The sequence below is a fragment of the Empidonax traillii genome, unplaced genomic scaffold (assembly GCF_003031625.1).
Source record: "Empidonax traillii isolate 1590-97213 ecotype Southwest subspecies unplaced genomic scaffold, ASM303162v1 scaffold21:size2437335, whole genome shotgun sequence".
Taxonomy (NCBI): domain Eukaryota; kingdom Metazoa; phylum Chordata; class Aves; order Passeriformes; family Tyrannidae; genus Empidonax; species Empidonax traillii.
The window spans coordinates 1,190,208-1,216,895 of record NW_020955214.1 but is presented as its reverse complement, the minus strand read 5'-3'; the positions used below and the strand labels follow the sequence as shown (position 1 = coordinate 1,216,895).

General features: G+C 38.0%; 1 protein-coding gene across 1 annotated transcript in view; it reads left to right on the top strand.

The window, feature by feature from the left end:
* The window catches only part of GUCY1A2 (guanylate cyclase 1 soluble subunit alpha 2), a 142,215-nt gene that overhangs the window by 76,732 nt on the left and 38,795 nt on the right, over window positions 1-26,688 (top strand). Inside the window, exons 5-6 of the mRNA XM_027900373.1 lie at window positions 1,315-1,800; window positions 16,295-16,438. Coding sequence (XP_027756174.1) covers window positions 1,315-1,800; window positions 16,295-16,438 — 630 coding nt within the window. The remainder of the gene's footprint in view (window positions 1-1,314; window positions 1,801-16,294; window positions 16,439-26,688) is intronic.

The following is a 26,688-nucleotide window of genomic DNA, read 5'->3' as shown; positions in this document are numbered from 1 at the left end:
GCTCAGCAGGAGCTTCCAGACCTCTGGACACTTAAATCACAACATCGTTACAGTCACCTCTGGATTACCTGATTGAGGTTTTCCTATTTTACTTGGTAGGGTTATAGATGGAAGGAGGATTAAATGATAAAGTGAATCATATGACAGTGTGTGAATGCCTACACAATGAAAAAAAAAAAGGCAGAGACCTTTTTATTTCAAGAGATTTTGTGGAATAGAAAAACACAGATATAGGGCATTACAGTTCCTCACACTGTTCTGAGTTGCACAAGGTTTGTGTGTTGTGTCTGTTTTGAACATGACATCCCTGGGGTAAGGACTGTGGGTTTTTTAGATCACCTAGGACAGCATTGCCCTGGTCTGCGTGTAGCCCTGAAATGAAAACATTAATAATGACTGTTTTTCATGGCAGATGCTATGGCAGGCTGTATTTTCAAAGAGGTACAGTGTGTCTGATTTAATTTAGCTTTCAATGTCCATTTCAGTCTGGTAGTTTTGTGCTTGACTGCAATCACAGAGCAAGAGGTAACAATCCATGGCCTCATCGATATCAACCCCTGGACAGCACTCAAAACATCTAGCCATTTAACAGACAAATACAAAACCTGTAAACCAGTGTGATGAACCATCTGCTGTGCCTTCCATACTGTTCCTTCTACTATTTTGCAAATACAAATCTGCAGATTCTAACAGAATGTCAGCCTTCAACTGTGCTGCATGTATGAGAAGGCAAATAAGAAATAGGAACATTAGTACTCTTTCTCCACACCATTTATTAGTTTATAGCGTTGTTTCTTAAATTTGTTTTTCTTTGATTCCTCTATAAAATAGCTACAACTTACTTTTAATAGATGCTTTGCTGAAAAATGGTGCTTCACCATTTCACTAACCTGCTTTCGGATAGTTGTAATTTCACTTTAATGTTGTGCTTTTTATGATTTAGAGCGAAGTAAGAGAGAAGGAGCAACCATGAAATTTGCTTTTAATGCCAGGTACATTCCAGAAGAGTTGTTTAGACAGCACTCTGAGAATACATGTTATTGTGGTTGCTTTCCTATTTAATTGGGTACAAATCGAATCCAGCATCTGATTTGGGCATACTTTTGTGTCAGTATAGGCCATTTTCTGACTCAGTTTGGTAAGTAGACTGTACAAATCTCATTGCTTGAATAGGTGACTGTAAGAGGCTTCTGTGTAAGAGGCTACAGTTTGTGTTTATCATTTTAGCTGAAAAGGAAACATAGGGAAAGTAGAATGAAGATCCACATCTGTCAGCTAATTTTTCTCCTTTTCTGAACTTTTTTTATTTTGCAGGTGATGGAAATTAAAGGACAAATGATTCACGTGCCAGAATCAAATTCTATTTTGTTTCTGGGTTCCCCATGTGTGGACAAGCTGGATGAACTGATGGGCCGAGGCCTCCATCTTTCGGACATACCTATCCATGACGCTACTCGTGATGTCATATTGGTTGGGGAACAAGCAAAGGCACAGGATGGCTTGAAGAAACGAATGGATAAGCTGAAGGCAACGCTAGAATGTACACACCAAGCCCTGGAAGAGGAGAAAAAGAAGACAGTAGATCTCCTTATTTCTATTTTCCCTGAAGAAGTGGCTCAGCAGTTGTGGCAGGGGCAGCAGGTTCAGGCCAGGAAGTTTGATGATGTCACCATGCTGTTCTCGGACATTGTTGGCTTCACTGCCATCTGCGCGCAGTGCACACCCATGCAGGTCATCAGCATGCTGAACGAGCTCTACACGCGGTTTGACCATCAGTGCGGATTCCTGGACATCTACAAGGTAAGAGCTCGAGCCCCAAGTTACCAATATCTAATGGAAACTGAGACAGGAAAAAAAATACCGGTAGCTTTCTTCCTAAATTGCAGACTTTCCCTCATATTTCATAAAAATACAAAGGCAATAGTTTTGTTTTATGTGAAAAAACCCACCAAATTTAAAATGTGCCCATTGAAAATCAAATACTTTAAAGTGAAACTGTCACCATGGTGCTCCCATGGGAATATAAGCCTCATATTCCCATTTTCCTACAGAAACATGCATCTCCTCTATTATATCCTGGTTTCCTTTAGATGACACATCAGCCACGTCATCCTAAAGATGAAGTGCACAGTGATGAATCTTAGCCCCAGCTGCAGCTCCTGAGAGGCACTCAGTTTCAGCTGAAACTTGAATGGTTTAGGGTTTAGGCACTTCTCTTTCTCCTGAAAGAATTAAACTTTTCCATAAAGAGCAAACCATTAAGTGAAAAAATTGTAATAAGAAACTTCAACTTCTGCTGAAAAACAGGAAGAGGACAGCAGAGGTTCATGCACAGCGAATGTAATGAATGGGACATAGCACGGGTGTGCCATGCTGCTTTATTACTCTGCAGAAAAGATGACACATATGTTAGTCCTGTTACAGACCTCATCATCTTCACTTCTTTAAGCTGATCTGGTGTCCAGCATGTATTTGAGAGAAAAAAGAGGGGAGGTAAAATTTAATAAATGCAGGGAAGATATTACCTGTGTAATTATCCTGTGGAATCTACAATATGTTTTGTATGTGGAATGCCTTTAGTTTTGAGGTGGGAGAAATAGAGCAAATTTCTTTTTCTATCTTAATGCACAAAAGAAAAGAATGTGTTGCAAATTTGTATATTAACTTTATTTATTCTCTCTGAGGTTTGCAAACTAACAGTTTTCAAACTGTTTCGTAGAGTATATGTTTGATAGACTGAAGAGAAATGGTCTCACAAGAGTGCTGTCCCTTTCATTTTTAGCCTCTAATGCATTTTAAAAGGAATTGCAAAATAATTATTACACTCCTAAATAATAATCATGGCTGAAAAGTTACAAATGTACCACAGATAGAACTGAAAATGGTATAGATAAAGATTGGTAGGGCTGTATACCAAAGAAAACAATCACACTGTAAATAAGTTTTGTGATCCTGGGCTAGGGGTTTGTGTTACTAATGCTCAGAACCCAGACTGTGTTAGGAGAGGAATGCAAGGGAAGATATCAACCCTCATTAGAAAATTCTTACAGTGATACAGTCAAAAATAAAAAGGGAAGTTTGATCTCACTTTGTATGAGTCTGATGTTGCAGCACTGGATTATGACCCAGCTCTGAGAACAGGACTCGAGGAACCTCTGACCCACAGTTAGGAATGATACCCAGTGACCCTGCTTCACATGCAGTGTGTTCACACGCTTCACATAGTCACTGTGTTCCCAGGTGATTAATTTTAGCTGTTTTGAGGTATTCAGGACATTCTTTGCTGAAAACTATGGTTGCAAGGGAATAGGATATAAAGTATGCAAAACTCTATAACCAGACTGCAAGGAAAGTTGGTTGAATCCTGTGAGAACACTAAGAAGGAATATTTATGGAGGGTCATGAATATTATATCACTTAGACCATGGCTTTCTGCCTTTCACCTAGTTTTGTGCTACTTTAGATAGAAGGATGTTACTGTATGAAAATAGTGTCCCCAGCAGTGAAAAAAGATAATCGGTGAGATAGGCAAGATAAAATTTATGCATTCAAAAAAAGGAATAAGCACTCCCATGTTGAGACTACGGTGCAAGTTTACGAGCAAAGGTATTAATAAAACCTGTTTTTCTATGGAAGAATGGCTTACACCTCTAAAATCCTTTCCCCACTGTTACTGCCTTAATATAGGCTGCTCCTTCTCAGATTCTTTCATCCTGGATTTTCCTTATCTCCTCCGTGCCCCTTGAGCCTCCCTACATGTCCGCTGCTTCCCACCACAGCCCACATACGAGAAAGGCAGCGTGCACTGTGGCTGTGTGTACCTTTTTTTCTCTTCCCCAAATCCTTTTTAGTTTGTTGTTTTTTAACCAGAAGTCTAAAAAAGCTACTGTGTAAAAAAATGAAGTGAAAGTGACTCAACTGAGTAGCACAGAAAGACAAAACTCAAGCAATGAACCCTTTTTCTTTTCCTTAGAGAATCAGGCTTAAAATAGAGTAACAATTCTTTTGAAAAAAATATTTGCATTTTAAAATGAAAATAGCTTGTGTGTTTATATCTTTTCCATTTGTTTCAGATGAAATTCTGAAAGCTAAGTGTATTACTAGGAATGATCACCACCACAACAGCTATGATTTTAGAAATTATTGTCAGGCAGTGAATTTTAGATACATAATCACCACTGTTTGTACCCACAGCCTGCCTCAAAGATATACTTGAGTAACTAGGCTACAGAAATTTATCATGTGACCTAAAAATACATCAAAAGAGATCAATTTTCAAATTTTCTTGTTTTTAAGCAGCATAGTAAAAATAATTTGCAAAGATTATTTGGTGAGTACTTCTGAATATCAAATTCACCGTTTTGTAAACAGAAAATCAAGCAAAATTCATTAAATAAATTCCATGCTGTAAATTATTTACCCAGCTTTACTGTTAAAGAATTTTGAATGCAGAACCTCAGTGCTTCTAATCTTGCACTCAGACAATGAATACAATATTTTCAATTGTCTCATGCTATTCATCCAGAGATGTTTGTTGAGAAACATGACACGGAAAGAAGAACAAAGATCCCCACATTAAACAAGTCAGACATAGAGGGCAAGTAAATGAGCTGTTGGATACAGACTAAGAAATGCTTTGAGAAGGCAGAAGGGTGATGAATTAGATTTTGAAATTTTTTGGATACGAAAGTAAGTAGCTATCACTGATGAGGTAGGGAAAGGTTATCTAATAGATGGATGCACAGGTAAGAGCGACACATACAGATGGTGGGCTCAGAAAGTGAATTTCACAGCAGCATTTTGAATGGATACAAATCAGGACAGATTACATTTGTTCAGGCTGAGGGAGAACATTGCAGTAATTGAGATGCATAGTGTTATGAGCCTGGGTGACGATTTTAGCAATCTAGAAGAATCTGTGTTTTAGAGGGTATAACTTCAGAAAGAATCTGCTGACATACAGTCTTGAGTCCTTGAGAGGGACGTTCTTGTAGTAATCACAGAAGAGAGAGGAGGTGAGAGAACTGAGACCTGGTAACGCTTTTGGAAATCGGTGCTGCTGACTATCAGAGCTAATTATATTCGGCTTGGAATTGAGGAATGGGAGAAAAAGATGCTGTCAAGCAGGGAGTGCATTGTAGACGCAGAGGCTTGGCAAGCTAGTGTCTGTGGACATGGAAGTAGAAACATGGACTCCAGGAGTAGAAGCAATGGGAGAAAGTTCTCAGTAAATTTTGAAAGCTAATTTGCTTTGTGTAAGATATGTACTGGGTGGTCTGACTGTTTTGACCTGTTTTTTTATCTGAGTTCCTGTTGTTTATGAGCCAAATGCTGGGGAATGATGCTTCAGTTAAGCCATCCATTTGTCAGATAAGCTATTTAGATATGCTGCAGCCATGTCTGATGGCATTTAAAACTTAACCTTGCAAACTGAATTCTTCCCTGCTTAAGATTCCTACAGCTTCTGTTTCTCCTCCACGTAATATATCTTTGACATTGGTTCATTCAAAATACTTTTTTCTTGTTGAGTCCTTCTGCCTGTGTAGGCCTGCTTTCTAAGCTCTTTTCTGTTCAGTTTCCTTTAACTAATGCACAGAGTAAAGGCAGCATGTACTGTGGATGGTTTTTTGGGTGTGTGTGCACTGGTTGTGTGGCTATATGTGCTGGCTGGGTAATGCCAAGCCAAATAGTGCAGAACTGGGCCTGATACTGTAGGCGTTAGTTTCTTTGTCCTTTCTCTGAACAGGACAGCATTTGTCCTTGAAGACATTTGCAGATTTTCCCAGATAATAAACTTCACTTTCTATGAAGTGCTAAGTCCCACTTTCCATGTCTAAGCAGAGAGTTCTAAGCATTTTTGACAATGAACTATTGTCAGCTGCCAGAATTTCTTTGCTTTGTTATCAAAACTTTAATTGAAAGTTTATTGAGTATTTATTGAATAAGGCAAAATAATTACATAGGTTAATTTTATATATGTGAATTTCTGCTTTCTTTTGGATTTCATTATTTGGCTAAACTGGCACTCTTCTCTGGGGGGGTGCCACACACATGCCTCCAAGTCTTTTACTAGCTTCCTTGAGCTTTTATTCCTGGCAACACAATAAAGTTAGTATGTTAGATCTTCATTTTCTGATTTTATGTGTTTAACTCTGACTACAGCCTCAATTTTTGCTCATTGTAAAGACCTAAGACTACAAAAGGATAGGAAGTCTGGGCTGCTCTGCAATCAGTCAAGGCTGATACTCACCAGCCTTGAATAATATTGTTTATATTTATGTTGTGATATAGTGCTTTTAGGAACCTGATTTTAAAATCACATTTTCTGAAAATATCACTTTACATTTTTTACTGGTAGTTAAAGTTGCAGAAATCTGTATCCATTTTACAGAAAATACCACTACATTCTCAGTGCCGTGACTATCCTTTCTTGAGAACTGATACATGTACATATTCATATATATGTTCTCAAGGTTACTGTCGGTACTATAATGACTAAAGAATACTGCAATGACCAGGGTCATGAGCTTCAGACTATTTGGAAGTTTTTCAGGCTTTATATTTTGTAAGTTAAAAACCATAGCCTCCAAGTTATAATGCAAAATCTATGGACACTGTTTTTATCTTCTTTCCATCACTTCTGCAATTTTAATCTTTTAAATACAGTGAAACCATGGCCATTTTGAGAAGGTTTCACATTCTAAACTTCAGCTCAGGCATCTGCAAAATGTAGGAAATGCAATTAAGATGTGTAAAACGACAGTGGTGTTCTTACATGAGCAATATGATAGGCATAAAATATCGTGATATACCTTTTCTTTAAAATGGATAGATGCAGTTTTGGGGATTACCAGTGTTCTAGGTGTTGCTTTTTCCTAATAGATTAAAGTCAGTGAGTTTTGAATGTGTAATAGATGAGAATGGGTAATAGAAAAAAATTTCCACTGCCCAGAAGCTTGCTCTCTCCATGGTGCCACCCAGCCTGGTAGAGCTACCTTCAGCAAATTGCTCTGCTTGGTCCCATCACAGAGGGTTCCTGAACATTCTTCCTTTTCTTGCTTTGGGCAGGCTATGACACTGACTTTTTCCATCTTGCACTCTCTGCCCATTTGTGGACTTGGTGGCACGCTGGTATGTCTTACTCCAGTATGAAGTCAGGGCAAATCTGGGGCAGCTACTTTTTGGGGAAATCAGATGTCTTTTTGGGCTAAGGGGGAAAATAAAAGAAACGCAAAAGGTTCCATGGATTTTCCCTGCAGATCTGGTGTATCACCACCCAAGAACTCCAGAATATTTTGAAACTTCTCATTATCCTAAAGCATGCACTTTTCCCCAGCCTTGTGAAGGATTTACACTTTTTGTCTTTAGGGAGATCTGCAAATGAAAAAAACAGACATGCAGGCTCCAGAAAAGTTATTCTTTGCTTTATAAACATAGAGTCCTTCACAAAGCAGTAAAACATCTGTGCATGTTCCCCTGCAATATATCACCCAGGAATCCTCTAAAGAGTGTAGGACTTCTGTTTCTGTATAATTTCTTCTTCAGCAATACTATACTTGTTTATATTTACTTCTTTTTTTTTTTTTTTTTTTCTCTCTCACTTTTCTTTCATCTGAAAAGCTCACATTTGTTGGTAAGTGTCCTGCTCCATTTCTCTCAACTTGCTTGGAAGCTTTAGAGTCTAATTCCAGTTTACAGGTCCTGGGAGTGCTTTCTAAGTCCACAGTTTGTGTGTTAGGCCAGGCCATAAGCTGACCTTTAACTAGAATAGGACTGAGCAGGACATTTTCCTTGCTCCACATTCAGAAGCAAGCCCACACACTGCAGCTAGACAGGAACCATACCCAAGAACATGCCCTGTTACAGCATATGGGTCTCCCTGCAGCCATGTTTTGTAAAATACTTTCATTAATACTTAAATCTTTTATTTTCATGTGTCAAGCTTTTCCACCTTCTAAATTTTAGTATTTCTGAGGGACTAAGAAAATTAATTTCACTTTCCATCAGCTTTGGTTCGTTTCATTTTTAAACAGTCTGGCATTGTGCCAGATTTAACGAATACGTGTATATGGGTGGACCTTCATATACCAAGGTGCAACATTTTCATTCATGCAAATAACATTCTTAATTGTAACTTAAGTTAATAGGAGCTAGATAACATAGGAATTTCAAGACAAATAAATTAAAACTTGTGTAACGTTGAGGAAGGTGCTATGGTTCATTAGTAGTTTAAATACTGGGGATACCTATACCAAATTAATACCACTCTTATGTCTGGAGAAGAACAGTCACAGTAAACTCAAATGTGTCTTAAGTCATACATGATTATTTTAACGTTTTCTTTACAGACATATTTAGTCTGATTTTTGCAAATTAGTGCTTGCCTACAGAGGAGAGACGTCATTTATGCACTCTGACTTCTGTATTCCATGACTGTTGTGTGCAAACCTGCTGCTGATGTCATGTAAACTGCAAGTCTTTTAGCATGTCTCTCTTTTAACTAGTGAAAAAAACCCACCGTCTTTCAAAATTCTAGATAATAATTCAGCAAGTACTATTTCTTTTTTCTTCCCAAAAGAAAATAGCGCTCCAAATTACAGTGCAGATGAATGAGTTCCTCCATATATTACATACTGAAAGATCTGTGCTTAAGACTGCTAAGTGGGTGCAATAGAAGGAGTTCAGACACAGCTCTTCCTGCAAAATGCTCCCAGACTTACCAGTATGAAGCATCATTAAACACACTAAAAAATAAGATGCCCTCAAGCCCAGTAAGACCAATTGCTTCATAACTAGCCTCTTGGGAAAGGAACTTGGTTTTATAGTAAGTCACTTCTTTTAAAAAATGAGCTTTACAAGATGAACAGATTTATGAACTTCATAGGTGGACACTTAGAATCCATTCCTGTTCACATGGAAGGAGTTTTCCAGAAGTGTTTCCAAAATCAGAATATCATGTAATAAAAGTGTTGCAAAGTTACTTTGAAACTTGGGCACAAGATTTCATTGCTTAGGAGTTAATTTTGAAAAGTTGAGACTGAAGCTAAGGGAGTGAAACACTAAATGGAAACTGAAGGAGATTCTTGGGTCCATTTGGAGACAGTTGTGTTCTCAAATCCTATCTTGAAAACTTTAAAGTCCTTTCAAAATAAAAAAGTTTTTTATAATATCCCAGAGATTTTGGAAATCTATAAATAATAGTGTATCCAACATGTAGAAATAATTTCAGCAAAATCCCCTAGACCTAAGGCCTTTAAACTGACAGATATTATTCAGCCTCACAGTGTTGCACAGTTCAACTGTTTGAAAACTTTTGTGACAAATTTGTGCAGTGGAAAAACATATAGAATATTTCAACATGCAAACTAAACTGAGTCTTAATGTCTATTCACACAAGAGCAGGAAAACAAACCGGTTTCAGTTAATTTGAAAAAGGACAGTAGCCAGGTAGACAGAAATGTAGATCTAGAGCTACCTCAGGAGCAGATATACTTAGCCAAGCTCAGAGTAGGCTTTTCTGAACTGCACTTGCACCACTTCCAGAGAAAGAGCACACACTTCATCTCTCAGGGAAATAACCTTATCTGGTTTCTCTCTGGTGTGTTTATTAGTTATTTCTTTCCTTAGAATCTGTATTTTAAATTAAATGACTTGTTCAAGTTTTCTGCTAAAAGCTGCCCAAAATACTTCAAGTCTGCTCTCTCTATGCTTAGTGATTAATAATATCCTCTGACCTGCATGCCAAAATACGCATGCCAAGATCCAGGACTTTTTGAGCTTAACAGGATCTTGTTGTGCTGACAAATGGTATTGTAGGCACTAGCAGTCAACACACTCATGCAATCTTTCTCCTGTTTTGATGTACTTTATGGGAGCAGGAACACGAACACTTTCAAAGGCATGCAGCTCACCCAGAGTCTTCTGAGAGTTTCACAAACTAAGGCTTTGTAGTCTGTGGCCATCGCTGGTTTTCAGCCATTTCTCAGAAAAAGCATGCTGATGACAATGTGGGAGGGGTCTTGCATATCAAATAACAGTCTGGGCACAGAAGCAGGCAATTAAGCAAAGATACACACATGAGCATCCTGCTGTAATAAATAGGAAATAAAAGAGGTTTCCAGAATTCAGGATGGAATACGTCATGCACTGGAAGTTCATTTTTCTCTTCAGTTACTACAGAAGGGGTATAGAAGGAGTATAGATGAGTAGATCAAATTGGAGGCTTCATTTTTGTGTGACTGACACTGGATAATGTGGGTTCCATCCTGAATGACAATATTGTAAAGTTATTACTGTGGTATATCTGGAGAGTGATTGGGGTAGAATTAAATGTGGGAGATATCAATGACATCTTGAAGTAGAATATGGATATCAAATAAATTGTTCCTTGTCATGAGGGCTGAGATGGCTGCCTTACAATAAAAATAAAATATAGAGAATCTCAATTTTCTTCAGTTAAAAAGGTATCCTGCTTGCTGCTGAACTAGAAGTCATGGACAGGAATAAGGAAGCCCAAATGATAATTCTGAAGTATGACTTTGCCATATACCATGGCCTTTTTCTTATTTTTCTACTGTGCAACTTAGGGTAGAAAACAGATGAAAGAAAAACCCTTTGAGAGATACCAGTAGCTTCAAAGGTTTCCTTTAGAATTATAGTTGCAAGAATTTCGTCTTAAGGCTGAACTTTGCTGTATTCCTTTAAAGTGAAGGCTTTTCAGGTTTCATAAAAGAAATATATAGCTTTGAGGTACTATGTAGTTCAGTCTTGGAGATGGAATGAAATATGGATAAACTGGATAATGAAAATTTGGGGAAGGCAGAGGTATTTACTGTAGTACCTGATAACTTCCCAGTCAGGTCCATTCCCATCCTGAATCTTGACTTTATACTGGGATGAGACTTAAGAAACCACCTCCTTATATATTTATATGCTCCCATGGAAATGCAGCCTGGGTGTGCAGGAGGCTAAGATGCTCTCTGGTGTGTCTATGCTGATGAGTACATACAGAACTTACTCTGACTTTTCTCTTTAAGAAACCATTTCCTTGGAGAACTAGGCATACCATATATTTAAAGCTTGGGTTACAGTAGAAACTGCCATAACTAGTGCATTATAATGGTCCATGTTTGACAGTATTGAATGTGGGCACTTGAAGAAGAACAAAAAGCCCTGTGAGCTACTTACAAAGTGTCAGGTACATACAGCAGTCTACTTTCCAGCATTTTTATTATGAGATTTTGCACCCTAAAACTCAAGGGTTATGTTCTTTATCACTGTGTTTGCTGAAGCATCTGTGAAAATCCTTACTGTCTGCAGATCTGTTTGATGGCTTTAAAAATCTTACAAAGTTCTTTTTTATCTGAGTAAGACCTTGTGGTCAGTAAGTTTCTCAGACTTCCCTCTTTCCTAATCTAATGCTGATGACATTTTTTTCTCTTCCTCTCTCAACCTCCACCGCTGTGAAGAGCCCACCTTGATCTCCTCAAGTGCTCTGAAACGACAAGCTCAGCTCTCCCAACCTCTTCTCTCAGGTGCTCTAGCCCCCACTGTCTTGCTGGCCTCTTCTGAGCTTGGATCCAGTTTATCATTCTCTGTCTTGTACTGAGGGGCCCCAAACTGGGTGTGGTATCTGAGTCTAATGAGAGCTGAGTAGGTGGTGATAAGCACTTCCCCTGATGTCTGTTCCTACAGCCCAGGCTATCACTGGCTATCTTTGTTCCCAAGACTCACTGCTGACCCATGTGACATTTGCTGCCCACGGGGACCCCCAGGATCTTTCCCAAAGAGCTGTTCCTCAGGAAGCTGTCTGTATCAGTTCCAGATCATTCAAATGTATGATACATTTATATGCATAATCTATATTTGTCAGTGGAATAAACAAACCAAAAAAAAAATTGATCAGCATAATATATTTTTCCTCAAACATGTAGCATTGAAAGGCTTCCTTTTCTCAAGGAAGAGCATCCTTGAACAAAGGATAGTTATGCAATCATACATATTTACTTTCCAAAGTAATCTTGCATTCACTTGATCCTCTGTGTATAACATGAAGGCATCCAGGAGTGTATAGACCATAGTTCTTTATCCTCAATTGAAAGGCAGTCCAACTTTTTATTTCAAATTTTATTAATTTTGCAAACAAGCATTGAACAGTCCATAAGGGACAGTGGCAAAGACTATTTTAGGTTGAATGGGTACTAAATAATACAACACTTACGAGTTAGATAATAAATATTATGAATTAGAATAAGTGACTGTACGACAATTAACATAGAGGACAACTTCTGTAAAAAGTACTCTTCATGTCTAAAACAGACATATAGTCTCTACTGAGCACTAACAGAAGCTTGGTATATAGAAAGTTACTTCCCAAAAGCACAAGATATTTTTATTTGCTTACTGCTGCAAGTGCTATGCATTATCACTCTTCAGTATTCAGCAGGCTCAAGATATCTGTCAAGAAATTTTTACTGAATTGTAGAGTACACACAATTATTCCAATTAATATTTATTTTATTATTTGATTTATTGAGGGCCTGACTGAAAAACACTTGAGCATTTCCAGTGACTAGACACAGAGTTACAAAAGGCTTTAGAGGAGGCCTTTGTATAGTAGTGCAAGTAGCTGCAGTATTTCCTGCATGATTTGTTTGTTAATTAAGAATAAAAATTCTACTAGAAATTTTTTTATAGATTGGTCTAATTTTGAAATCCGAGTTCAAACTCACTTCTTTTCTATGGTGCTGTATATTATTTACCAATTAATGAAAGCTCCAGTGAAGCTGGACATTGTAAGCGTAAACCAGAGAAGAGGGGTGAAAAGTAGGTAGCAGTAGGCCAAGCTGTGAGTAGCTAGAACTATTAAGAGCAGTAAGAAACTATCATTTAACAAGAAAAAAACGTACTAAATTTTGATAATGGTAAACTGTCAGTCATATACAAAAAAATGGCTGTAACATTCAGAACAGAATATATTTCATTTTTTAAAAGAAGCAGGATAATGTATTCCAGTCTCACAGTGAAAGCAAAATACCTTTTTCTGCATATGTACCTAGGAAGGATATAAAAGTCAAATATACTACTACTAATGCAGTATAACAATCACATTACAAAGTCAAAAACTCAGAAGTTAGTTTATCACATGGTAGAGATTTCCTCTGGAGTTTTATTACTGCATATCATCATCTCGAAGAGCATCCAGTAGATCTGAGTGCAGGAATTTTTAGCCACCTTGAGTAGTGCCTTCCTTTTCTTTTAATCCTATTGACATTTACTTGAATATTTATGGAGTAGGTTGCTCTCTGGTGTGCACAGTTTCAGGATCTACCCAGCAGATACTTTGGAGTGAACTATAAGCAGTGCTTTATATTTCTGGTCCAATTGCTACTCCTCAGCTGAGGTGAGAGAAATCTCTTTTTGCATGTGCATCTGACTCACTGACAGGCCCATGTGATGTATTACTCTTCCTACAGTCTCTGTTTTAATGTCCTCATGTATTCCTGTGTTCAGAAAGGCCAAATGCAAAGGTTCTGCATCTGGGTCAGGGCAATCTCCAATGCTAATACAGACTGTGGGATAAATGGATTGAGACCTTCTCTCTAGAGAAAGACTTGGGAATACTGGTAGATGAAAAATTAAACATAAGCCAGCAATGTGTACTTGCAGTCCAGAAAGCCAACCAGTTTCTGGGAGATCCCACCTGAAGTGCTGCTTCCAGCTCTGGGATTTCCTACATAAGAGGGACATGGACCTGTTGGAGCGAGTCCAGAGGAGGGCCATGAAAAGGACCATGGGGCTGGAACATGTGTCCTGTGAAGACAGGCTGAGAAAGTTGGGATTGTTCAACATGGAGAAGACTCCAGGAAGACCTTTTTGTGGCCTTTGATATATAAAGGGGGCTTATAAGAAAGATGGAGAGAAACACAGTGAAGGTGTTGAGACACTAATAAGTTGCCTAGAGAAGTTATGGATGCCCTGGAAGTGCTGAAGGCCAGGTTGGATGGGGCCTCAAGCAGCCTGTGCTAGTGGAAGATGTCCCTGTCAGTGGCAGCGGAGCTGGAAAGAGATAATCTTTGAATGTCCCAACCTCAACCATTCCATGATTCTATGACTCCGTGCAAGTGTACCAAATCAAAATGCCATGAACAACCTGAATTGCATGAACTTCTGGAACTTTTTTTAAAAAAAGGGTTGGGGAGAAAAAGCTCAGATAGTTGGTAAATTTGTCAAATCTGATTTTGGATAAGCATGGAACCAAGATTAAAGTTAGACAGAGATACTCATAATGGAAATTTCAGCTTAAATGCTTAGTTAGGGAAAATCTTAGTAGTGACTGAAAACAAGGTCACAGAATGGTAAATCATTAGACAACCCTGCCAGTACTCATCCAGCTTCAACTACCAGGTCAGTCTAAATAATCTTGATCCTTCCCTTGGTTCTTCAGTGTTGCTGTCAGGGGAACTTCATAGTGAAAAGCACTTTAAAGAGCAATGGCATTGTTATAATTTATATGTTAAGATATATAACTGAAGGCAGCTTCTGTTCCATTTTAGTGGTAGTACAGTACACTCAGTGCATGCAATTTAGCTGTTAAATTAGTTTACACATTTATGGAAATTTCCAAAGGGGAAGAAGCTAACAAAATAACCAGTTTTGCCTGGACATTATGGAAACAGTATATGGTCCCAGATCTCTACTTGTTTACAGTGGTGTAATGTAACTTCAGTGCAGAAGTCCTTCTAAAATTTAGTCATTCAACATTTTCACCAGCCATTGCAGTATACTTGCCCATCCATTTGTCTTCAGAAAGACAACCTCCTAAACTGCAAGGTACTGCCAGTCTCTGCTTGTGGACAGACATCCGGAGATACAGCTTGGGTAAAATAGGCAGGCAGATTGATTGTTCCTACATGTTTTTTTCTATTAAGAGCTTCCAAAAATGTCAAATGAGCTTTAACAGCTGTCTCAGCTCATGAGAAACCCTCAGCTTCTTATATATATCCTCCTGCACAATCATCTGGAAAGGCTATGGTGGCAAACTTGGCAAATGGGTCTACAGCAGCTTCTGTTAAGTTTGGTGATGGGAAATATTTGCTTATACTACTTTTTTTGATTCATGCTCTTGTCACATTTACATGTAATACTAACCGTTTCAGATACTATTTCTATTGAGATACTGGTTCCAATTTATTGATCTGAGAATGTCCAGATCTACTATTAGTAGATTCTCTACAGAGAGAAGAATCAGCTGTATTTATTCTCTGAATAACTCCTTTCTCAGTACTTGCTTTCTTCTCACCCTACTCTTTGCTGAAGCATTTTCTAACATTTCTGTAGTGTTCTGTTCAGGGTGAAAGCTAGATTAGTAATGTAGCGAACCCAAACTAATTCTTGAGGTCTGGCTGGGCATGTGTTAACAGACTGTGTGAGAATGTTACAGATGTATGGGCAAGCAGACTGCACAACACAGTGCTGTCAATAAAGCTTGAGGGCCTCAGGATTTCTCAGGCTACCTTTATCCAGAGCCAGAAGACTTCTGCAATTCACTCTGCTCCCTCTTCCCCCTGAGGGACAGCTTTCTTTAAAGAAAATAAGGGATAAGAGAGAGGTAAGGCCTGTCTGACGAGACCAGAGGGATCAGTCTGCTGAACTTCATTGCCTTCAGGTAGGGAGTTCAGAGTCAGATAGCCTGTGTAGTAGAGAGAGGCATCAATTCTTATTTGAAAATAACAGAGAAAGGTGCAGTCAAAAGCCTGTAACAATAGCATCTATTTGTAAATTATCCCTACAGCAGGAAGAGCTACCCACTAATGAGAAGTTATATACTCTACAGTGTTTTTTATGGTCATGTTTTGCTTTGTCTAATTATCTTCCTGATATAATTTTCTAGCACAGCAAATACTAATTATAAATTATAATTATGTAGCACTATTCTTACCCAACAGCAAGCTCAGCCAAGATAGTGTGAAACAAAGCTGCAAGCAATCTCTCATTTAGGAAAAGGCAGTTTTCTGTGTTACTGCTATGGGAAAATGTTGCCCTATCTCAGTTGATGATATACACAGGTCTAGATTATCTTCTTTGGTTATAATGGAGACAAACAACTATGCAATTGCAAGTCAGGTTTTGACTGCACCTGTTTGCAAACTCAGGTAATTATGCTCCGTTGGCTAATTGCTTATTTATGGATATTTCGCTCACGTTTTAAGCAATGCTATTTGATTGCAACCCTAATGATAGGGTTCCCTTCTCCTTATCATACTTTAACATTTGATTTTTCTAATTGCTGCAGGTGGAAACAATAGGTGATGCATACTGTGTTGCAGCAGGGCTCCATAAGAAAAGCCTTAGTCATGCTAAAGCTATTGCCCTGATGGCATTGAAGATGATGGAGCTTTCAGAAGAGGTTCTCACTCCAGATGGAAGCCCTATTAAGGTAACCCCTTTGCTCTTTATTCTCAGCTAGTCAGTGATACATGGACCTGATTCATTATATCGTGTTCCGTCAGTAGGAATCTGTTTATTGCTGGGAGAATTTACAACTGCATCAATATGTCGTAGTCCTTTTTTGTGTGTACGTATATTTCACTGGTGCTCATCAATAGTCGTGTAAGTTATGCCCTATTTTAGTAAGCACAATAGACCACATGGACAAGCTGTTGCCTTGTTGTATGCATTGAATGCATATTTGTGGCTGAAGGGCACCCCTGGAGCCCTTCTTCCAGTTCAGTGTTGTGGGAGAAGGAGACGATTCCCATGATTCAGGAGTGTCCCATGCTACAAGCCAAAGCACAGTATGTGATGGCAATAAAGAAATTTACTTCAGGAGTAAGCGCCTAAGCTGAACTTCAGCAGTAGTGTAGTGGCTCTCAGAAAGTTCTGCAGCTTTGAGAGGCCATATGCCTCTTTTCTTTAGTTGTAGACCTGCATAAAAGAAGAATGTCTAGACTAACTGTTCTTTCTCAGTGTTAATCTGCTTTCTTCCTGTGCTCCTCCAGTTCCTTTCCCTAACTTTGGTATGGAGATAGCAGGAGGAGGAACAACAGATGTCCTCTTATACCATTTTAAAGTTCCACTGCTGTTCTGCCTCTTTTGATCCCATACCAACTCTGTAGCTGCTGGCACTTGGAATTGGTAATGTTTAGGTAGGAGATGGAGATGTAGCAAGGAAGAGAAATCATGGAGGAACACATGTGCTTTTCTTTCCCAAGGGTCACATTACACATGGTTTTCATTATGTGTATTCACTCCTATTTTTGGGTAAATTGTTTTTCCCATAATACAAACCTTCTGTTTTCAAAGAGAATGGGAATATTATGGGAGTATTATGTATTATGTAGAACAGTATTCAACACTGTCTAAAGCCTCTAACAAAAGCTATATGTGGCTGGATGAGAAGGCCAGGCAGACATCCCACACCATGATTTCTATTGTGGTTGAAATTCACTTTGTAAACTGCAGTTCCTTTAGTCTGTTAAAAATGAGGGTTACATAAAAAATGTATCCTTTCTTTTCCCCCATGAAATGGAAAGACAGTTTTGAAGGTTTAAAACTTGACAGAAAAGAGATAATTAAAAAAAAAAATATTCAGAGGGTTGTTAAGATGTTTCTTGAGCAATAAAATTGTATAGTTAAGAGTTTCAAATCTTCCTTATTTATTAGTTAGGTCATATCTTGAACTATATTCCTTGAACTCTTTGTGTATGGTAAATTGAGAGAGATTTAATCCAAATCATTTATTCTGCCTGGAAAGGAGAGTTTGGATGCAAAGCAACAAAGCTAAGAAATTCCATGAAATAGGGCAACACAATATTCAAATGAATAAGTATGGAATTCTGGATAAAAAAATTTTAAGCATTAATGCTGCTTATGAATTTTTAAAATGTCAAAATAAAATATTTGAGTATTGAAAAATGTCCACATATTCAAAAGAATAGCTTTCTGAAAAAATATGTTGGACTATGGATCTTGAAGAAAAACAGTTTTAAAGCATTGAACACAGAATAAGCATTAAAAGACAAATGTTTTCTGAGGATAGCAGAAGACGTAGCATTTTCAATTTTGATAAAAGACTATTTCAAACAGGAATTATTTATTTCTGTTAAAATATATTTTCTTAATTGATTGACTTTTCTCTATTTTTCCTGTAACTGTGGATGATTAACATGTGCTAGCTACACTGCTACATGCTGGGAGAGTGGTCTTCCAGGTCTTCTTAATTTTCCAACTTTCTCTTGAGTAATTGCTGCAATTGTGAGGAAATTTTGAAGGTGTTTTATTCTGAGAGTCACATTTTGTGACTGTTTTCATTAACACTCTATTTTTCAGAAAATTCCTCATGTTTTCACTGACTGTGTAAGAGAATCTATAAAGACAGTGCAGCGGAAAAATGCTTGCATCGAATAAAATGCTAGGAATAACCAAATATTTTCAAAAAGTGCTAGTAAACCTCCTTTATAATTCAGAAAAAAAAAAGTCAGTTCATCATACTTAAACTGAAAGTAGAAGTACTGAGAAACTCATTGGCAGTTCTTGGTTATCATCTTCAGTTTTAGGTCTAAGGGATTTCATAACAGGAGAGATGGTAATATTGTAGAATGATGCTGTTACCTTTGTATGTAACCTAGAAATTGTGTTTAAAAATAAGGCTTATTGTTCACAGAGGCATTCAGATTTGATTTTAAATATATTAAGATAAGGATTCCTCTCACATGGATATTTACCCTGTAAAACTATTGCAATAAGAACTTCTGGAGAAGTCTACTTAGTTTGTCCTAGTTTAGGTGTGTACTCTAGGATGAGGAGAATCTCACCCTACAAATTCGTATTTTTTTTAGTTGTCTGTAAGGAAAATCTATGGCCTTAGTCTAACTGTGGATGTCTACTCTGTAAGCTTCTATACTCCGTCAAATGAGTCCTCCTACAAATGGCAAAGAGTGCATGGTTTTTCCTAGTGGCAATGTCAATGACCAAAACAGTTAAAAAGATATATGTTATTTCTAAATTCAGTTCATGTGACTTTTACCTTCCAGACAATGTTAAATTGGCCAGAATGATCCTTATTTTTGTTAGCTGACAGTTTTTCACTTTAAAAACCATGAAGGGTTCCATTGTGTCATATATTCCCATTACATCGAATGCTGTATGTGCACAAAAATGTCTCTAAGGGGCGTCAGGGGAAGTTCAGATTGGATATAAGGAAAATGTGGTGAAGCATTTGAACAAGCTCCCCAGGAAAGTGGTCATGGTTCCAAGCCCATACATGTTCAAGAGTTTGGACAACACTCTTTAATACATGGTTTAACTTTTAGGTTGCCCTGCATGAAGTCAGAAGTTGGACTTACCTGAAGTTTAAGGAACCCCTAACATCTGTAAAAGTTGCTATGGACTCAGCTCAGAATCATTTATAGGTTACTTACTGCATGACACGCTTTACAACTAAGCCTTGTAAATAAAATATTGACATATTCATCTATATTAAAATCACAGTACACAATGTAGTCTCTAAGATATTTATAAGTGGCCTGACTTTTACTGTACTATAGTGTGATTACTTTGAGATGGTCCTGTTGATACAGGTGGCAAAACAAATGCAGGGTTTTGACTATATTTTGACCTTAATTTTTATCTGTGATTCATGTTAATGAGTACAAGTCACATTTTCTGAGTCCTTGACAAGCATGTTGGATAAAAATCCTAATGCATCTTTTATTTTGTCATACTGAAAAACCTACATCAGTATTTAGATATTTGAAAAGAACTTGAAGTCAGAGGGCAGTTTTCCTCATGACCAATGCTTAATAACTTTGACAGCTTTCATGAGTTCCTGTGACTAAATTCCAACTTTATTCTTCAGTATAGTCTAGAAGCCATTTTGAAAGAGATAAGTGCTTCACTAAGACAATTTTTTGAAACATAATTCTAAAAATAAATGACCTCCTTATCTCAGGAATAAACAGCTCTGTTCTGTTACTGATGGTTGCTCAATTAGATATGTCTACCTTTATGATTATGGTTTATGGAATATATTTATTTTCTCAACTACTTTGATGAATATATTTTGTTGTCATCTCTGGATTGAATTCACCAGAATGCAAGTACTTATTTTTTGTAGTGCTTGAAATGTTCATCCATGTGATAGCAGTAGATCTTAAGTGACAAAGTGTCAGAAAGTTAGGATGAAAAAGTAAATTAATGAATTAAAAATTACCATATCAAATAACAGGAATTTAGGATAAGATTTTCACCTATAAAGTACATTAGCAGATAATCAAATAAAGATTGTTGTCTGGGTACACAGTTCTCATATGAAAGTATTCATTGTACTGATCACAGTAATAACTTTTTTGTACAGTCATGTACACTTTACGAAAAATCTGCCCTTCAGGGCAATGCTCGTGTGGCCATCAAAGAGTGATGGACCTCAGGATGGTGACTAGGTGTATGAAGCAGGTCTGGTTTATATCTAGATGATGCTCCTGCCTCTGAGTCAGAGCTCATAGCATGCTGATGAGAGCACCACAGTGTGCAGCTGACACATGCTCATGCTCAGGCAGTCAGCACTCCCAGCACAGCCAAAGGCAGAAATGCACGAGCAGAATGGAGACCCTGACCCTGCACTTCTCGTACCTGTGTGAAGAGCCTGTGATTTGAAGGGTAGTGAAAAACTTTTGTTCTGCAGAAAGAGAGCGAGGTGTATTATAGCAGCACCCACAAATCCTGTTATCAGTGTTGTGAGAAAGAAATACTGGTAACAGAAAATGGGCTGATTATTCCCCTGTGGGTGATGGAGAAGGCTTCAGGTATGTGTATGATATTTTTTTTAAACTCAGACCTACCTGAGGTAAAATGCCATTATTTTAGGATAATAAGGCCTTAGTACAAGAGAAGGACTTTTGCCACAGACACTGCATGTAGAATTGGATATGCATTATTAGCCTTTCAGTAAAACATTTTACTCTGGAAGCACTGCTTTCATATAGGATCTGTACAACAAATTATATGTAGTGCTCTATGATGGTAGTCTGAAAATATTGATTTAAAATTACCTCCTACAAGTAAGGGAATTTTACTTGAATTTAGGATATGCTTCATATTTTACTCCTTTTTTTTTTTTTTTTTTCAGATAAAGTGGAATTACATGAATTTTAATAGCTAGAGATAATGCTGTATGGAAAATTCTCTATAACGTTGACCTACAGTGAAAAGTTGCAAAGCAGATCTCATTTGATGTGTTTAAACCCATAGAATATTATTGCTGGGATCACTTTTTGTCATGCCTCAAATCTTGCCTGATAATTTAATTGTTTAAAAGGGCTGCTCTGGCAGAACATACTTATTTTTGACTAATGAGATTTCCCAAGAGAATATTATCCACTTATTTTTGTGGTGTGTGAAGGTGATCCTAACAGTGTTGTGAAGAGATATAGACCTGGGAACGCACAGAGGAAAAATAAACTATTAACATAAAGCTGCTGAAATTACCTACAGTTATCTAGATCTGTTGTGTACAGGTATTCCTGACTAAAACATAAACATTGGGCCCCACCACAATAATTCAAATCACATTTTAAAATGTTTTGCTACAGCAGAAAAATGTCGTGTGTCTTTCAAATGATTTATGATACAGTAACATGAGAATTAGGCCTATAAATACTGTAATCACAAACTGAAGTAAATACATACCCTCATTTTTCCTTTTTTTCACTTGCTAATGACTACTCATGAAATAATCAAATAGAGTAGTGCAGAAAATTTCTAGCTGATACTGGCTTCAATTCAGTTAATTTTTTTTCAGGTGAGGTATGTGGGACCTTGTATTTGCATGGCATAGTCTGGTCCTCGGCTCAGTTGTTTATTATCACGATACAATGCTTGACACACTTGAAGCTTCCAGCTTTCAGATGTGCACTGCCGAAGCTATTTTACTATTTGATTTGTAAACTGCACTCAATGTGGTCTGATATCAGCACTATCAACTCAAGAGCCAGTCTTCATTTATCAGCTAGAGAAAGAAGAAACACCATGGGAGAAGGACCATTTTATGTAAAGAGTGGGATTAACATAATCTAATGTCAAGAATTGACGGTGTGAACAAGTACAGCTAAATTTGTTACTGTACCTCCCTCTTTAAAAGAGTTAACTTATTCTAGTCTGACATGTTTTTGGTGTCTACTTTATAATGAAATATATGAATTAATATTTGTCAGGTAAGTCCTACCTAAACGGTGAACACGTTAATACCTTGCAGGATAGATGATTCCACTGAAAGGAGCTGGGATGAAACAGAGGTTCACAACTTTGTTTGGTCACAGGCTTTCCGTTTGAATTTAGATGTGATTCAGACTTTCTATACTTCAACTCTCTGTGTATAGGTGACAAATAATGCTTTAAAAATAGACCCTTTAGTGTAGCATGTCTAAGCCATGGGACTTTACGGCCATTCCAGCTGCATTAGTTTTGGTTTATGTTGTCTATTTAAATACCTGTGATGATGAGGACTGCAACAATGAAAGCCTGACTATGATAAAATCTCTAATCTCTGCTTACCAGGTGGTAGATCTTTATTAGCATGAACTCTGCCTCATGAGTAAGGGCATGGAAGAGTCAAAAGGGCTATGTGGATTGTAATGGCTCATGGCCACAGTGAGAGTGACACTCTTTTCTAAATAACATAGAAAGGGGCAATGAATTTTAGTGTGCTCTTCTGCTGGCTCATTAAGTATTCCCCTTTGCATTCCTTTAATATGTCACTTGGGTCCACAGCATAAGTAGAAAGTGCCAACATTTGCTTCTATATATGGGATTTTTATTTTCTAGGAGAAGGGGCTGTTCCCAAAAACAATGGGGGAGAGTAGAGAGTGTTGTTTGTGTAATCCCTTTCAGTGTTTGCTTTTTATTCAGTTTGCGGCACGCTAGTTTTATAACAATTCTATGGTCCTCACCAAATGTACATGTTTACGTAAGCAGTAAAAGGTTGTCTGGTTTGTTTTAAGTTGTGAAAGGCTGACTGCTGATGCAGGCATTCTCATCAGCCCTGTGTGAAAAGCTGCTGCGTTACTGCAATCCTCCTTGCTTCATCTGTGGTCTCCTAGCAACTTTGCCTTGTACCTAATGTCTACATCAGACTCTAGAAGGTATATAATATCCTATTTCAGGCTGCATAAGTTTAAATCAGAAATATCCTTGTGTTAAAAAAAAAAAAAAAAATCAGAACCAGTTCCACAGAAGAAATGTTTCCATTAAGAGACTTGGCAGAGTTCTTAGTTTCATGAGTTTACCAGCATTTGGACAGCACAACAACTTTGGGGAGCATTCAGAGCTACATTCCTCAGGGAAGCCTGGTACTTTTTCTTGAGAGCCTGCTTGGGATATGGTGAGTCAAAGTCAGCCCTGGTGACAGTTCCCTGGACTTAAAGAAAGTTCGTGATTGCACTTCCTCAGTTTGGCCCAGTGCCTTTGGAAATGCAAAATGAGAGGAGCTGGTTGAAATATATCTGTCCAGGCATGTGGGAAATCGCCAGTTTTTTAGGCTACTCTAAGGGAAAATTCACTTTCCTCAGCCCTCCAGTCATTTTCACTCAAGTCCTGTTGTCTGATTTTAATAATTACCAATGACTTTAGAAAAACAAAACCACACCCATTATTTGAGACTTATTTTCTTTCTAAGGGACTTTGTCATGTCCAGTTATATGTTACACTCGCTGTAGGACACTGTTACTGCATGTGTCTTGCAGTACAAAAGTTCAATGGGATTTTATATGACTAATGGGTGCACAGCAGCAGCTCTGTGGAAGAATCTGATCTGAAAAATTAGACTGATATTTATTCTGCTGAAGAGGGTAGTTTCCCAAAAGGTTAGTTGTTCTTTCATATGGCATGCATTTCAGGAACTTAGGTAAAGTCTGCAGTAGATTTTTAAAGCTGCTGGGGATTGATCCTGTATAACATAAGGGTCAGTCTGCCCAGGCAGAGGCATGATATCAGGATTGGCAACCCAGTGTAAGCACAACTTGAGTCAACTAGAAGGCTGTGAAGATACTCTTTTTCTTACTGCTGGAAGAAAGAGACCCACAGGATGAGCAGAGGGCTAATTAATAACATGAGGATCACTGAGCAGAGGTTTTGCCCTTAGGCCTGGCCATTTATGTTCTTTTACATTTCCTTTCTGGCAAGTAGGAAGCACAAGTACCATTTTATCTATCCTTGTCTCTGTGGCAGAGATAAAGCATACTTGTAGAAACTGGGGTAGTTACCCAGGGCACCTTGTGAACTTTTCCATTGTTTATTAGTTCACGGTGACTACTACATGTTCACAACTTTTGTGACTCATAGTATTTAGATTTAGCTAAGTATAGAAACGCCTCTGTAATTTAGTCATATTTCCTGTTCCTAAAGGGAGACAAAACAGTCCTATGATGGTTTCACCTAGCTTGTAACTTTGTACTGGTGCCTCCCAGTGAACAGATACTTTTATTTCATTCCCCAGGTGCTGTAAGTAAATGCACAGGGAAAACCAGCAAGGATTTCAAGGTTTAGATCCCTGCAAGGGATTTGTGGCCACAGGATGTGCAGCTGTATCGTGGGGTTAGATTTAAGGTCATGGTGTGACATCTCCCACGGTTCAGCAGTCATTCCAGGCACAAACGCCTCCAACTAATACTCCAGATGTCTGGCTAGTAATAGAGCTGGTTGGGAATTTTCCATAGAAAACACTTTTTGGCTGAGAATACTGAATGCTAAAAAACAAATCATCAGGCAAATTTACCAGATTTTGATAAATTTCTAATCAAAACTTGCTTCAGAATGCTAAATACGAGTAGTTACTAGGACAATGACCTGGGGGAGGGGAAAAAAACCCCAAAAACATAATAAAGTATTGAAGTTGTGTTCTTTATGAAGAAAAAAAACCCCTTGAGTTCTTGGTTATCTAGGATGGAAGGTATCCTATGATACTGTTCTGCCTCTGGGCTGGTGTTGGGACACGGTGTAGCTGCCGCATTCTGGCTTTGACTGTTACAGTCAGTGAAGGACTTTGATGCTGAAGGTGAAATTTTCTATTGTTATCATTGTCATTGTTTGTTTATTCAGACAGAAAGTAACCAATAATAACAACAGAAACACAAACCACCAGGTGAATAAATAATTAATCTGTGGTGTATACAGGAGTTTCAACTTTGTAAAGTTCAGAATCTTTACAAAAGGAACAATGGACAAAAATCTAAAGTTAGAATTGCAGCATATACAATGATGTCATATGTTTATATGTAATAGAGACATAAACCCATATAATTTGAAATTATTAATAAATATTTAAAGCGTCAGTCTAGGGAATCCAGGATAGCTGAGTGCTGAAATTTTATTTCTTTTAAGTCCTAAATATATGTTCTCTTCTTCCATCAGTATGTCTTCCTGTCATATAAAAATTAAAAAGACAGACTTCCACCATTGACTACAAGATTTTTTTTTATTATCTCCTGAGATGGAGAAGAGATGAAAAACATTACACAAAAACTGAAAAAAGTGGTGATATAATACAGAAACCTACAAGGACTCACAGAAGATAAGCCGTAAGATACTAAAAAACAAGCACAGACTACGCATAAAAATAGTGCTTTATTGACTTTCATGCAGTATGATGACTTAAGCATGACCAGAAAATGCTGCTGGGCTTGAACTGCTACCTCACTGGGTTAATAGGCACAGGTGATCCCAGAGGCCTCTGAGGGAGATGTAGAGATGAAAATGCCATACCCTTTGCAACTGCAGAGGTGATTGCTACCTCAGGGTCTGTGTTTCCAGCTGCTGAGATGCTGTCAGGAAACCGCTGCCCTATACTGTGACCAAGCTGTCTGCACCTGCTTTTTGTTCTGACTGCTTGAAAATAAGAAGTCTTTTCCGTCCAGTGCTACTGGTATTTATTTACTATTGCAATCTCGATGTACATTTTCTTTTCTAAACTGGACAATATTTTTGTTTCAGAACCTCTGTTACATCACTGATATCCAATTTCTGTCTCTCTTCGAAGAGTCCAAACAGTGAAGCCCCCTAATCCAAATGGTTTACTTTCTCTGGAGTTAGAGTGTACCATAAATTTTAGGTTTTGGCAGTGAATAGGGTAAATCTACCTCCTCCTTTCATCTGACACTTCACAAGGGCTAGGTAACAGTGCTATCATAGCTCCTTCTTCTTTCACTGGAATGTAGCCTGGAGAAAAAGTTTCAAGAAAGGGCCGCCTCTACTCTCGCTTTTCTGCTACTGCAGATACTTTACTGTATAAAGTGCAACTGGAAATAAAAAAAAAAAAAAAGGGGGGGGGGGCAAAAAAAATGGAGCTGAGCTCTGTTTTATACTTCATGACTTCTGTTACACATTTAAAGGGCCTAGTTCTCCTCTTCATGACCTGTTAATTCTCTTGTCCCTTTAATATAATTTTACTGGGAGGATTATGGTCACTGGAGGAAAGAGCCCGCTTGACACAAAGCTTTCTCATGCTGCAAGGAAGAGCACCTCAGTAGTCCTTGTCTTGCTGACCCTGGATTGCAAGCAGATCCTTGCATGGAGTCCCAGAGGAGCTGCCTGTGGGTGGTCCCACTGAGGTCAGCATCTTTTTCAGCCCCACTGGGTAATCCTGCAGACATGGTAACCTTTATGCAGATCTTGCTTAATACTTTGACATACACAGTT